The sequence below is a fragment of the Furipterus horrens genome, unplaced genomic scaffold, assembly GCF_987537825.1.
Source record: "Furipterus horrens unplaced genomic scaffold, mFurHor1.1.pri manual_scaffold_11, whole genome shotgun sequence".
Lineage (NCBI taxonomy): Eukaryota > Metazoa > Chordata > Mammalia > Chiroptera > Furipteridae > Furipterus > Furipterus horrens.
Genome location: NW_028327181.1, coordinates 17,976,262 through 17,992,533, shown reverse-complemented (window position 1 = coordinate 17,992,533; position 16,272 = coordinate 17,976,262). Strand labels below are relative to the sequence as shown.

The 16,272-nt window shown below is 36.8% G+C and overlaps 1 protein-coding gene across 2 annotated transcripts in view; it reads right to left on the bottom strand.

Annotated features, from left to right (window-relative positions):
• Positions 1 to 16,272, bottom strand: part of SPECC1L (sperm antigen with calponin homology and coiled-coil domains 1 like) — a 121,247-nt gene that overhangs the window by 75,143 nt on the left and 29,832 nt on the right. For both annotated transcript variants that reach the window (XM_090257387.1, XM_090257386.1), the window contains exons 3-5: positions 11,504 to 11,657; positions 5,250 to 6,883; positions 3,785 to 3,992 (exon numbers count right to left, since the gene is read on the bottom strand). In XM_090257387.1, the coding sequence (XP_090113513.1) occupies positions 3,785 to 3,992; positions 5,250 to 6,883; positions 11,504 to 11,657 (1,996 nt within the window). The remainder of the gene's footprint in view (positions 1 to 3,784; positions 3,993 to 5,249; positions 6,884 to 11,503; positions 11,658 to 16,272) is intronic.

The window sequence follows — 16,272 nt, the reverse complement described above, 5'->3', positions numbered from 1 at the left end:
GTATTTTTAAATTTTTATTTTACTCATTTTAATTTTTCTGAAAAAGAAATAGATATAACTCCCCCCCCCCTTGATTCTAAAAGTAATACATGCTCACAATAAAAAGTCTTGAAAGCATAAAAAGGTAACAAAAATAATTATCCACAATTTGCATTAGGCATATATCCTTCCAGACTTCCTATGTGTTTATATATATTTTTAAAGCAAAACATATTATACTATTATACTGCTTCAAAAGACTTCCTACACAGCAGTAGATTATGATCACCTTTATCAATAAATACAGATCTGCAGCACCATTTTGATGGTTATGTTAGTATTCCATCAATTGGATATACAATGATTTGTTTCAGCAATTTCCTATCAACAAAGTTAGAATGATTCCAATTTTTGTTATAAACACCCTGACTGCCTTTATACAGTTGTTCAGATATTACTTGAAGATACATTTCTCGAAGTGGAGAAATGATGGACTATTTCAAACTATCAACAAGATCCATTAGAAGGTTCTAGCTCAAGAATGCAGAATTTTTTTGAGAAATCACCAAGTTATAGAATTTACTGTACAGCATACAGTGAAACCAGTATTTCTTAAGGAATACCATTTTGCCTAGCTACGATTTCAGTGTAATGTTGTATTTAAAGCTTTCATGGTTTTTAATTATAGAAGTAATACACATGGCTCACAATGCCCTACCCTATGACCTGCTTTTTTTCATCTATGACATTTCTCTGTGCCTGTATACACAGCCTGCCTGCTTTGCCTTCACTGGTGAAATGGCAGCCACATTAGGGATGCACTGTGAACATGGGTTATTATTTAGATCTCGACTTTTGAAAATACAGGTACTTTCCAAGTTTTTATGGTAACCAGCAATTCTGCAACAAGCATACACACACACATATATATATATGTACACATTTGCAAACTTCTAAGAATGTTTCTGAAGAGCAGATTTCTATAAGTGGATTGCTAAATTCCTCCTAAGTTTTTGATCAATACCCCCAAAAGCTGCAGGAATCTATACTCCTTCCAACAGTATGAGAACATCCATTTTCCCTATCTTAACCATTATTAATCTTTTTAATTTTTCATACCTGTTAAGTAAACATTGGCATCTTGTTTTACTTTGGGTTTCTTTGCTCTTTTGTGAAGTCAAGCATATTTTTTAAACCCTCACCCAAGGACATGCTTATTTAGTGAGGGTGATGGTTGCTAAAACATTTCACAGATCTCAATTTTTCCATAACAGTATTCCTTGCCATTAAGTCCATTATACCAAGTGCTGACTTAGCATGAACCCCAAATGCTAGAATTCTCTAGGAAAAAAAAATTAACTACCACAAGACTATGGAGATATAACGACTAAATGTAATGCATAAAACTTGTTAGGATACTGCTTCTCATTAAAAAAATTAAGGATTTGAATATGGGGTTTAGATGATTCGAAGGAATTATGACTAATTTTACTAAATGTGGTAACAGTATTGTGGTTATGAGGAAACTTCAGGAGTTACATGTTGAAATATTGAAGAGTTAAGTGTCATGAGGTTTACAACTTACTGTCAACTGGTTCAGTTAAACACACATACACACGAAATACTGTAAAATATTAACAACTGTCAAATCTAGGCAATGGGTGCTAACTATACGATTGCAGTATTTCTGTATATTTGAACTTTGCATTTCAAAAAACTGGGGAGAAAAGCTATATGGCTAAAAATTTATTCAGAGTTTTCAGCCTTTCATAATTAAAATCCATATAATGTTATTGTAAGTTTATTTTGTCAATGATTTATAAAATTTTGGCCTAGGACTCCTGATCATCTAACATTTTTCTAGCAATTACCACACGGTGTCACTCTTTTCACATTCAAATCAGAAGTCTTAGGAGGGAAAAGGCTATTATCAGGACAAAATCCAAAAACACACTGAGCTTCCAAGTTAATCCTTTTACGTTTAGAAAGTAAAGTAAATCTTCTCAGTTGAGAGATAATGAAATAAAAACAAGATGTTAAAAGTTTTTTAAAACTTAATAGAGAAAGTTTATCTCTATGACTATCACTATTTCCAAGAAATATAGCCCCACAGTCAGCTAAGTTAATGTCCAGATACTTCAGAATGTTCCAAATAACCCTGAGGTCAATCTACAAACACTAGGTCAACTAGCCCTGGCTTAGAACTGCCACAGGACATGTTCGGGGCTTCTGCAAATGACCCAGCTCTCTCCTGGAGAGCTTAAACCTCCCCACCCTTTGTATTCAAAGCACATGAGATCTGGCTCAGTACTCTATCTGCCTATTGCCCTCTGTCAAGGTTAGAGCTCAAAGGAGCAGTATCATGAACCAAAAGTTTAAAAAGCTTTAACCAATGCATCCCCCAAAATGTTACTCCCCTTCTCCTTGTCCCCACCTAGGCATCATTATAGTGTAGTATAACCTAAAATGTGTCAATATTTGATGAATCTGAATGAAAAATACATAAGAATTTTTAAATGTATTATTTGGAAATGATTTCAGATTTGCAAAATATAGTACAAAGAATACCCATATATACCCTTTTACTCAGATTGTCTATTGTTAAGTTTACCCATTTGTCTGATCATTTGCTAACGTCTTTTGCTGTCTATCTCTAACTATCTATCTATGTATCAATCATATCTATATACCCCTAATTTTTTTTCTGAACCCTTTAAGGATATGTTGTACATCATGGCCCTTTATCTCCAAATATTTAGTGTGTGGTTCCCAAGAACAAGGATGCTCTCTTACATAAACACAGTAGTTATCAACCTCATCAGTTTATACTGATATGTTTATCTAATCTACCATCCACATTCCAATTCTGCCATAATGTCCATTACAGCATTTCCCCTGTAGCACTGGACCCAGTCTAGGCACAAGCATTGCATTTAATTGTCATGTCTCCTCAGCCTCCTTAATCTAGAAATTTTCCATAGCATCATCCATTTCTGTTTTTAGAATATGCCTCATTTTTTGTCTGCTTAATGTTTCTCTATGATTAATTGAAGTTATGCCTCAGCCAGATTACAGCCTAGCTGATGTTGTGGCCAATATCTATGTGCCTCTGTCACTTACATGACCACCCTGTCAAAACGTAGCCTGATTTTTCCACTGTATAATTTCTGTTTTTATCTTTTCCTCACTTGCAACATAATAAACAGCCTGTGGGAAGACATTTTAAGACCATGCAAATTTCTGCTCCTCATTAACTTTTCTCACAGAAATGCTTTGTACTATTTTTGCAAATTTTTTATGTCTGAAATAACTACAAAAAAATTTTAAAAACTTTTATTTTAAAAAGCAAACCAAGTAACTTAAAATCTGAGTCTCAGCTCCACCAGATTATAAAATCTCCAAGGTAGGCAGGAAAATCAGACAAATAAACAAATGAAAACCTGTGCCTTAGGCACAGATTACAAAGGATCAACACTTTTTGTCTCAGTGCACTGGCAATCACTAGAAGTAGATATTAAGTGGTTTTTCCTAACTTCTAGAAAATAATAACCCCATTAGCTTTCCTCTTAAATAATTTTCCATAATTAAGCACGGTTTTAGAAATAATGCTTCCACTTAACAGTTCTTCAGGACACTAAACGCAGCTGTCCGAAGACGAGCAACGATGTGGACTACACTTTACCACAAGCATATTTCTGCTAGACACTGCCTTTGACTACCGCAGTCGAAATCACTGAATGTAAACTACTCCCACGTGATAAAATGGGCAGGACAAAAAGGAACAGAATGCTCCCCCATCACTTACTCTCTAAATCAGAAATAATGAGGTTGTCATGAAGTTTCACGGCTCGATGTTGTTCTACTTCATCTTCAAGTTCAAAAATGGTTTCTTTCATGTCGCTCCTTTCTGTTTCTTTTTCTTCCAGCTCTGATCTTAATTTTTCTAATGTCATGTTCAAATCTTCTATTTGTTTTTTAGCTTCTTCTTGGAAGGCTCTGTACTCATCTTCTACCTATATGAAATTGGTGAAGGTTAGAAAAGTTAAGATTTGTTTTAAGATAAACTCTAGAACTGAGGTATACACAGTTTCAAATGGAAGCTAAGTGTGAGTTGCTAGCAGTTCATTAACTAAAACAACCTGTATAATAATTGTTTAAAAGTGTGAAAAAGCATCCTAAAATAGGAACTTTATGTAATATACTTAGCATAATCTGTCACGACATCACTGACTGAAATTATACTGACAAATCATTGAATTTAACTAGATTATTTAGGAGGAAATTTTGGAAATTTTCCCTCTTCCAAAGTTTGGACTGAAGGCACGCATTTGATGAATGATTAACATGCTCTCCCATAACAACATGTCCCATTTGTGACAGTTTCCGTATCAAATTAATAATAGAAACAAAAAGATCTCAAATATCGTCATTGAAAAAGTATTAGTTCATAGTGCCTCCAAAATATATATGTTCTCCAACAAATAACATACCTAAATTATATCTTTAAAAGTCATCACTAAAACAATTAAGGTCTGTTACTCAAATTTTGATCAAAGACATATTAATGTTTCTTACTTTAAAAAAAATCATTGCACTAAACTAGGAAACAAATGTAAGATAGATTAATTAAATAACTCATGCAAATAAACACTACATCAACAATCACATGGGGCGTAGAGCCCTGGCCAGAGTAATAGCAGCCCCGGGGTGCAATTCTGAGTCCTCACAATTATGCTGCATGCAAAACAAGGGGACTGGACTAATGATCTCGAAGGTCCCCACCTGCAACAAACCATAGGCCTCTCAGGTAAAGGAGTCTCCATAGTCCAAAAATATTTTAAAACTCACAACAGAACTCTATTTGAAAACCTACAACCACAACAGGATAAGAGGTAGTAGACACCACATGGAAAAATGGCTCTTCTTCTTTGTTATGCCAAAATACATTAGCAATGAGGATATAAAATTACATGACATGCTCCCCCGGATGTGCCCAGAACCAGAAATAAATTCAGTTGTTAGTTCAAACTCTAGCCTCATCCTCTCACAGGTGGGAAAATAGCAATTACAAAATGCAAGCAAGTGAAAGTGACATTATAAGATTACTTTTCAATCTATCCAAGTAAAAGAAAACATCCTTAAGCTTTAAAAATATTAGCTTAAAAAAAGCTAATGACACCCCATACAAGTAACACTAGCTCTCAGTAAGCATGCTGCGTACCACAGCTACACGATGCTGATCCAGGACATTGTATCTACTTAAACAGTACCTTTGCAATGGTGTCCTGCAATCGATTGGCATCGTTTCGGGTATGAGCCAGATCTTCCTGCAGACTACTAGCCAAAGTCTCTGCTTTTTCCTTGTCCAGCCTGACACTCTCCAGGAGATCCTGAATATCAGATTTGTCCCCAGAGTTATGGATGGAATACAGCTCCGCCACTTTCTGCTTTTCATTCTCCAGCTGGGCCTTCAGGCGGTTCATCTCGATCTGGTCACTGGCCACTGTGGCTTTGTACTCCTCTAACGTGACTGCTAGGGCCGCTTTACCCTTCTGCTCAGACTCAATAATTCGCTCCATGTGGTGATTACGTTCTTTGAGCGCCCCTATCATTTCTTGAGCTTCCTTATTATCTTGTTCTGCCATCTTCAAAGTATTACTTAAATGCTGCTGGACACCAAGGAGCTGTTCTCGTTCAAAACGGGCATTCTCAGCGAGATCCATGTAACGTTGTTCCAGTTCCATATAGCGTCCACTTTTTACATCTTCATCTATGACATAAGAAATGTGGTGTTCATCAAGAAGGGAGCGGAAATATTCAATTTGTCGGCTGAAGTGTTCCAACTTATCACTCTGCTGACACAAAGACTCCATAAGAATAACCTTCTCCTCTCCGAGCCTTTCATTTTCACTGTTCAGTTCTTGGGTGATCTGCTGTAAGTCGGCTAGCTCTTGCAGAGTTGCCTGAAGCTCCTCACTGGTGCTGTGCTGGTTCTCTTCCATCTGGTGTATCCGCTCAGTCAAGCAAGCAACAGACACTTCACTGGCATTCCCACTGCTTCCCTTCCGAGAGCGCTCTGTGCTTGGAACGCCTTCCGACTCTGAGGACGATGGTGCATCGAGGGCGTCGTCGCTCGACGTGAGGGGCTGGTACACCTCACTGCACTCGCTGTCTAAATTGTCCATAGAGTTACTGTGCTGATGGTCCATCAGAGTGTTTTCATCCTGACTCAGAAGATCCTCCACTGACCCAGGGGCAGAGCCTTCCACTGAAGAAGCCAGAGTCCCTCCTCCATCACTCTGGTTACCAGGGGTGATTTCTGGGCTCAGGGACTGATAGCCAAACAGTTTTTCAGAATTGTCTAACCTCTGCTCTAGGGAAAAGCCCAATGCATTCAACCTGTCCTTTAACATTCTGTTTTCATTTTTCAGCTGATTGAGTTCTTCACGGATGGCAGTGTTCTGTTCCTGTAACTGCAACAAAGTGGACTCAACATCAGTGGGCTGGTGAGCAATAATGGCTTCTTTCTCCTCAGACTTTTCATCCCCCTCAGAATGATCCTCATTGATGCCCAGTTGAGCACGCATGTCTCTAAGTTCATTTCTCAAATGTAAAATTTCCACGTCTTTGGTTCTTGCCAGTGTGAGAAGATCTTTCACTTTGGCTTCCAGAGCAGCTTTGTCACTGATCTGATTGTCTGACTTAGACTTGCTCATGCGAACATCACATTCCGCAGCAGTGCGACTGCGGGACCGTTTAGCCAGCGCCACGTCATTAGCTCCTTGACCTGCAGAAGGTAGTTTTTTGCTCTGATTTAGCCGGGTACGTTCACGTAATCTTTCTCTAGTAGAACTGGATTCTTTATTACCTGTGGAAGTGCTCCGCTTGGTTGAAGAACTTGTGCCTACGTGTTTAAAACAAAGAATTTGAAGCAAAAGTATTAGTTAAAAAAAAAAAAAAAGACACATAGTTTATGCCCAGGTCTAATGAGATAAAGTCTAGAGTTATGCATATTGATTTTAACCTACATTACTCTCACCTTAGAGTCTGGTTACCGTAAAATTCAGTTTCCTCAAAACCAGAAGATCACTCATCTTTTAACTACCAATGGAAAAGAAGTTACACACTGAATTGTGTGCTTTAAATGGGTGAATTTATGAAATGTGAATTATATATCTCAATATAGTTGCTACGTTAAAAAAAAGTTATACACATTAATTTGAATCTTAAAGCCTGGTTTTAAACAGGTGGTCAGGGACATAGCCCAGGGAGGCTGGATGAAGATGACTCTAGAATTAGCTAGTCAGTTGGCAAATTAACCATAGAAACAGATGGTAAAGAAAGATCACAGAAGAGCAAAAAGAAAAAGCCTCCAGAAAGAACAAAAATCTAAACTACCTACAGAAAACACAAAAAATGTGATCAAAATAAACACAACAGAGTACCACATAAATAATAATAAGTTAACATGTAGTTAGCACTTACACATATGCATGTGTGCATTAACACTTCACATACAATAATTTATATGAGCCTCACAAAACTCTAAGGTAGGTACTAACTATATCATCTTGTTTTACAGAAGAAGAAACTCACACAGATGTGAATAATTTGCCAACATCCCACAGGTAATAAATAGGTGAGGCAACATTCAAACCTAGGCAATCTGGCTCCAGAATCTGCAACTTAACCAGTATGCTCTACTGCAGAGGTCCCCAACCCCCGGCCATGGACTGGACCAGTAATCAGTCCACTGTCTGTTAGCAACCCGGCCGCACAGCAGGAGGCGAGTGGCAGGTGAGTGACTATGAGAGTGAGCGAGCAAAGCTTCACTGGCATTACCACCTAAGATCCACCTCCTATCTACCCCCGAACCCCAACCCCCAACCCCAGGTGCAGTCCAGTCCATGGAAAAATTGTCTTCCACAAAACCAGTCCCTGGTGCCAAAAAGTCTGGAGACCACTGCTCTACTCTGTCTCTAAATGTTAGAAAATAATGATGCATTAATGCTAAATAATGATGACATGTTCCTCAAGTATGCTATACAAATTACACTGTTACTTAACTGCTAAAATTTTAAACCTGTGAAAATAATTGACATGATCCATTGTTTAAGATAAAAATAACAGGAGCCCTGGCTGGTGTGGTTTAGTGGATTGAGCACCAGCTTGCGAACCAAAGTGGGCCAGGTCCCCAGTTGGGCACGTGTGAGAGGCAATCACACATTGATATTTCTCTCCCTCTTTTTCTCCCTCCCCTCCCCTCTGTCTAAAAATAAATAAATTAAATTTTTTAAAAAGTAACAGAAATATGTTTAAATACCCACAAACACTTAAGAAATAATTAGAATATTTTTTACTTTGAAAAATAATATCTAGACCTAATGAATATTTTAAAAGAACCCACTGGTTCTTTATGTAGCAGGCACCAGGCTGCAGAAGTAACAGGAGCAAAAGATCTACATGATGGAAGAAGACAGTATTATAATTTTGTAGGCCTCAGGTGCAGTGGAGGGCCACAAGACAGGTGAAGGGATGAGCTGGCAGAAGTGAGCATGGCACAAGAAAAAGTAAAGTAAGGCCGCACAGTTAATGGAAATAGCAGGTGATTTCTTTTCCATATAGCCCTGAATGTCACGAAGAATTCAACACATGTTCTTGAGCAGGTAAGAAGCATAAGGAAAGAGCCTTTTTATGAAAGTTAATCTAGAAGATGCTAAGTGGAACTTATGAGGAAGAAGGAAGAGCAGTGAAGGGGGAACATGAGCAAGCAGCGCAGTGAAACTCAAGTCTTACATGCAGGCAGTAAGATCTAGATCTCTGTAAAAACAGAGAAGAGATAATAAATCAGTAACAAAGGCCCAAGTAACAGGACTGGAAGTAACAACTGCAAACGGAGGCCAAAGAGCACAAGGACTGCTGAAACACGTTCCCCAATATTAATTCCCTCCCCCATTTCTGTAACTCATACCATCATCCTTATCTAAACCAGAAACCATACTAAAAAAGGAAAGAACTGTGCACAAACAAGAAGCAGAAAGGAACAAGCCAGTAACGAGGAAAAGAACTGATAATGTCCCAAAAGGAAAGAAGATGTAAAGAAACAAGAAGGAGGAGACAGAAGAAGAAAAGCTCCCCCTCTGGGATTATTGTGACTAGTAAGTGGATGGAAGAATCTGAGGTACAGACAAGGGAATTGGTCTTAGGGAAATCATCAGGAGTAAGTAAGCGCAGAGCAAGTGAACTGAAGAATTAAGGGTGTTGTTATGAGCTGAACTGTGTCCCCCAAATTCACATGCCAAAGCCCTAACCTCCAGTACCTCACAATGTACTTGGAGATAGAGTAACTTAAAGAGGTAATTAAGGTAATTAAAATAGGGTTGTTAGGGTAAACCCTAATACAATATGACCAGAGTCCTTGTAAGATGAGGCAGTTAGGACACAGACACAGACAGATGACCGCGTAAGGACATAATGAGAAGGCGGCCATCCGCAAGCCAAGGAAAGAGGCTTCAGAAGATATCAAGCCTGCTGATGCCTTGATCTAAGACTTCCAGCCTTCAGAACAGTGGGAAACTAAATTCTGTTGTTTAAGTCACCCAGTCTGTGATTTTTTTGTTATGGCGGTCCTAGCAAACTAATACTGATTCAGGGAGGTTATAACTGAATTCAGCCTTGTGAGGGCAGGTAGCATTGGTCAGCTGGGAACCATGTGTGCAAATACATGGGATCTCTCCCAACAAATTCTAAAAGCTGAAAATAGGAAGAGATACAGATGGTATTAGAGTATTTAATTTCCTTTTAACCACACAATAGAGCATTTCATTTCCTTTTTACCACACGAACTGGAATGTTAAAATGTAGTGATGATCCCAGACTTGAGAGTAAAAGAGCTAAGATTCAGTTCTTGCTCCACCACCAGTTTTGTGGCCTGGTACAAAATAGGGGCCCAATATTTACTGAGCAAATGAATGCATGCCCTTGGGCTGGATACTTGAGCTTTCTATGCATAACTTTCTCATCTCTAAAATGAGGAGAGCCCTGACTGGTGTGCCTTGGTTGACTGGATCGTCATCCTGTAAACTGAAAGATTGCGGGTTTGATTCCTGGACAGGGCACATATCTAGGTTGTGGGTTTGATTCCTGGTTGGAGTGCGTATAGGAGTCAACCAACTGATGTTTCTCACTCTCCCTCCTTCTTCACCTTCCTCCCTCTCTAAAAGCAATGAAAAAATGTCCTTGGGTGAGGATAAAAAAAATAAAAGAGGATAACAGCCTCTATCTACCTCATAGGGCTATAGTAAGGATAAAATGGAATAATTCCTGGAAAGCACAAAGTGAAACATGTTTCCTCCTGGTAATTGTACCAGACTGCTATTAAAGTTAACAGTGAGGCATGATCTGGGAAGAAAGGAAGAATACACAGAGGGTTAAAGCAGGACAGAGGACAGTAGGTAAACATGGGCAAGGAAAAAAAGTTTAATACACACAAGAAGGGCTAGCTACTTAAATAATGATGATAAAAGGTCTGATACAATTTTTGCCAATTTGCTTTCAAAGCTTTATTACAAATGTATAATTTATGTTCATTAGAAGTTTTAAGTTTTTTTCTTTACGTATATAAGTAAAATATGATAGCATTACTCCTTGAACAATAGGATGAGTTAATTTATGGACTCCATCAAATCTAAAAACAAACTGCTACTTATGAATGAAAAAAGAATGGTAGAATTGGAATGAATGAATCTAGGCATTGATCATCAAAAGCTCCTAACTTCAGGGAAAGAGAGACAAGTAGAAATGATGTGCCTGCTGCAGATAAACAACTACCACCTATGAAGGAATCCTGGGGGAAAAAAGAACCTGAATCTGTCCCATCAAGACTCTAGATTCAATGACATTTAAAGTAAACAAAGAGAACAAAGGAATACAGTCAAGGACTTCATGAGAATATGACAAAATCTAGATCACAGAAAACTTTACAGCTCAAATGAGCAGTTGCTATAGAAATTAAATTGCAAGAAAAAAATTAAACAAGCCCACACATTAAAAAAAAAGACTTAAGAGAAACATATCCCCAATTATTATATATGGATCTTAAATAAATCCTGACTCAAACAGACAGTAAAACATATATCTATAATATTTATTAGATAGTTGGAAATTTAAACTTATTGAATAATTTATGATGAAAGGGATGATTAATTATTTTAAGGACTGATAATAGTATTGTGATTATATTCTTTTTTTAAATCCTTATATTTCAAAGATAATGAAATATTTATGGATGGAACTATAGGACATTTGGAATTTATTTCAAAATAATAAAGGAGAAAAGGTGTGTGTCAAGGAGTTAAGACTGGCCAGCAGTTGATAAGACTGATGAGCCACAGGTTGAAATACCAGCTTACTTTTGTACATGTTTGAAAATTTCTTTAATTAAATGGAATCCCCTAATACCACTACTCTCTGCCTCGTCAAACAAAAAGGCAGTTTTAACTTGTAGACTCACTGCCACGAATACCTGTGCTAATTTTGGATTTGTTCTCCACAGTGCTCATGGCAGGGGCAGATGCTGAAGATGCTGCAGAAGGGCAGGTGCTTTTCTTTCCTTTAACACCATTAGTCACTGTCACCCCTCCAGCCATTCCAGCTAAAAGGTCATCACTGCTCTTGGTCTGAAAGCAACAGAAAATAAAAATAAATTGACTAGATGAAGCAAGATTAAATAATATTTGGAGAATAAACAAGGCTCTTGACTTATATTGAGTTCAAGAGTTCTATGAAGACTTTCTTACATTTAGCAATCAGTGCATCACATTGTGCTACAGAAACAGAACTTCTCAACTAGTTTATAAACAACCACACTTCTTTTTAATATATAGAAATCACATATGTAATCAAAAATTTTATGAAAGCCTGCTGTGTGCCCACATGTGCCAGATTCATTGAGGGATGAGAAAAAGTGAAAACAGGACCTTGTTACTCTTTCATCGAGGACATGACTTATGGACAGAGATCATTTGAGCGATACCACGTGGGCTATCTCAGGGAAGTCCCATTATGCCACAGGAAATGCCATCTTGCAATTTCTAGAGGGAAATATCACTGAGAATCAGAAATAACCTGCATTGCTCTAAAATGATTCAATGATGGAGCCAATACCTAAAAAAAATTATTCTGAATTTTTTTCTTCCTTCACCTAACTTTTTAGTAGTCTAATTTAAGCCAAAAATGAAAGATTTTTTAAAAGGCCTACGTAATATATAAGTAAAAACTAGATATTTTATGGTTAGAGTAAGGATTAGTCAGCCTAAATTATCATACTACTTGAGAAAGACCATTTTAAATATTTATTTATATTTTATAAAGATGACTGAAAAAGTATGAGCTTTTCCAAAAGAAAACAAGCACTCTAGCCTTGGCCAGTGTGGCTCAGTTGGTTGAAGAATCATCTGGCAAGAAAATTGAAAGGTCACAGGTCCCATTCCTGGTGAGGACACATGCCTAGGTTGCGGGTTTGGTCCCTGATAGGAGCACATAGGAGAGGCAACCAACTGATGTTTCTCTCACATCAGTATTTCTTTCCCTCTTCCTCTCCCTTCCGCTCTCTCTAAAAAAATCCAGAACCATGTCCTTGGGTGAGGATTAAAAAAAGAAAGACAAAAAGCACTCTGAAGAAATCTGTTTTTACTTCTCCTAGAAATGAGAGAAAACACAAAGTTAAAGATCTACAGGAAAAAATTAAAAACTACCATTCAATGAAAAAACAAAGAAGTTTTGTGCCAGTAGGTAAAGGCACAAGTTAGTCAACTGATTTATGTTGTTTTCTAGCTGGAACCATTCTTACCCTTAGATAATCATAATTCATTCCCATAGATTAAAATGGTTCATAAATAAAACTACTTTCTAAAATCTCTTTCAATTCTAAATGTCAGTGGTCTCATATGGAGTAGATTTTTCTCTTATCATTCAATTATGAAAATTATCATACAGTAGTACCATTAGATAGGTCTATTTGTCTTACTAAAAGAGGCAGAAAAAGGATTAATATTTTAAATGAATTAAACAGAAATAAGCTTTGGTGATTTAGGGTTGTCACATCATGAAAAAAATCTAGGTTATGTACAATAATAAAGAAGGGGGATAACGCATTACTTATTAAGGATTATTCATATTAAGTTCCTGTTAATAAAATTTGTCATCAACTATGAAGCCAAAAAAAAAATTGTCAATCGAAAGTTACACCTCCTTCCTGTCAATATGTCCCTCGTCCATTAAGTCAGTAAATAAACTCACCAAACTCTTACATTTTCAAATCATCTCTTATATTCTATTAATAAGTCAAAATGACTTCTGAACTAATTTTTCTTTCTCCAAAGTCAAATATTCCTTTTTTATTTAATCCTAATCCAAGGATATATTTATTGATTTTTTTAGAGAGAGGAAAGGGGGAAACAAAGAAAGGGAGAAACATCAATTTGAGAGAAACATCAATTGGTTGCTTCCCGTACTTGCCCTGACCAGGGACCAACACCACAACCTAAGTGTGTGCCCTGACCAGGGATCGAACCGGAAACATTTTTGGTGTACATGACGACGCTCCAACTAACTGAGACAACTGGCCAGGGCAAAGTTAAATATTCTTTACTTTCATAATAATCACATCTAAAAACTACCCTACAGAGTCATGTGAAATGTGGCTTGTCACACTTCTCTGGTTACCATCAGTCTTCAGGTAATGGGAAAGTTAAGTATACATCAGAGCACCAAATGAAAAACTCTGATAAATACCAAAATAACTAACAAAGTATAGCATTGGCGCATGAATAGGACCAAATCCAGAAAGAAACTGCACAGACAATTGATATATGACCAAAGAGGCAGTACAGGGGGTAAAAAAAAAAGGTTTTCACTAAATAGTGCTAAGTCACTTATATATTCACAAAGAAAGAAAAAAAAAAAAGAGCCCTATTTCACCCCATATCAAAAATAAATCCCACCCTGGCCAGGAAGCTCAGTTGTCAGAGCATCACCCTGATATGCCAAAGTTGAGGATTCAATTCCCAGTCAGGGCACATACAAGACTCAACCAATGAAGGTATCAACAAGTGGAACAACAAATCCTTTCTTCCTTCCTTCTTTCCTTCCGTCCTCCCTCCCTCCTTTCCTCTGTCTCTCTCTCTCTAATGAATACATAATAAAAAATAAATCCCAAGGGCTATGATTCAAAAGCCTCAATCATAAAACAAAAAATTGATACATTTGATTGTATGAAAATGAAAATCTATAAAATAATTATTTTTCATTTTTGCATGGTCAAAAAAATCATAAGCAAAATAAAAGATCATACATACGTATACATACAGAAAGAGAGAAAGAAAGAGAAAGAGAAACTGGGAGAGTATATGTGCAATATCTCACAGATAAAGGGCTAATATCCCAAATACACAAAGAACTCCTAAAAATCAAGGGGAAAAAAAAAACTACCAAAAACCATTTAGAAAAGTGAACGAAATAAATAACATATACAGTAGTCCCTCTCTATATTGCAGTTCACTTATCACAGCCTCACTGTATCAAGGGATTTTTAAAAATATTATATTTATTTATCGCGGATTTTTTGTTATATCGTGGGATTTTGCGGTACTGTATTTGTATGTTGTTAAAGTTACGTAGGTTTAAGAGTGTAGAATATGTTTAAGAACATAAGTAGTGTTTATAATAAAGTGTGGAAAAAGTTAATAAGGGACTGGGAAAGGTTAAGGGACTGGGAACGGTTTATAAGTGTGTGGGAAGGGCTTATAAAGCCTTAAAATATATAAAAATACTAAAATAAATGTAAGGTTCCTACTTTGTGGATTTTCACCTATTGTGTGTGGGGGGGGTGTCTAGAATGTAATACCCGTAATAAGTGAGGGAATACTATAATCAATTCACACTCACATACAAAAAAGATGATCAGTCTAACAACAGGAAAAATGTAAATTAAGAATTAAGATACCACTTCTGACCTAACAGACTGACAAAAATGAAAAAGAATAACGTATTCATTCCTTTAAGAATAATATGGAATAGCAGGCACACTCGAAAATTGCTGGTAAAAATGCAACTTGACATAAATAAGCCTTATCTTTGGGAATCTGGCAAAATCTAACAGAGCTACAGATGCTCTTATCTTTTACCTAGCAATCCCACTTCTAGGAACTTACCCTGAAGATACACCTCCAGTAATACAAAAATACTGTACATATGCATAAGATTATTCACTGCAGCATTACTTTTAATTGCAAAATATTGTATTGTAAGATGCCTGTGCATATGAAAGTAGCTGAATCAACTATAATATAGCCATACAATCAAGTTTATTAAGCACCTATATAAAAAAAGAATGTCAACCCCAATAAAATATATCTATAAAAAAAAATTGAGGAACACTGCTATAAACTGGTATGGAGAGACTTCTAGAATACATTGAGTGAATGGCAACTTTTATGTAAGAAAGAGGAAATACCTGCGAGCTAAGTGTCGCTGGTTCGATTCCCAGTCAGGGCACATTACTAGGTTGCATGTCAGGTCCCCAGTTGGGGGCACGAGTGAGAGGCAACCACACAGTGATGTTTCCCTCCCTCTCTTTTTCCTTTCCCCTCTCTCTAAAAATAAAATAAACAAATAAATAAATAAAATAAAATAAAAAAAGAAAGGGGAAATAAAAAAAATATACACGTATCTGCTCATTTATGCAAAAAGAAACACAGGAAATATAAACAAAAAACAAATTACCTCCAAGGGATAGGTGGAGAAAGAGTAAGAAGTAATGGAGAGGTGGGAAAGGGCACCTCTCTGAATACATCTTCTCATATAGTTCTGGCATACAGAACCGTGGTAGCATTTCACATGTTCAAAATAAATAAATAAATTAATTAATTAATTAAATAAACAAGGGTGGGGGAACCCTAAAATGAAACACAATAGGAGCAAATGGACCCAACTACATTTCAAATGAATGACATAACTATCATGGGGGTTAAGGGGGGCAATCCAAACATCCTTTAGAACACAGTACACTGACCATAAATTCCCAAACTCTCAAGCTAAAAACAAAAAAAGTGTAAATATTGAACTCCAGCTGGTATATTTGTTTTTTGCAGTGGTATGGGTGAACAATTTTCTATTTTCTGTATACACTAGGATTGAGAAAATAAGTAAATATATTATAGCTAATGCAAGCCAGGTTTCTCACTGTTGGACAAAGATTACAATTATGGAAAGTGGAAAGGTTACTATGAACCT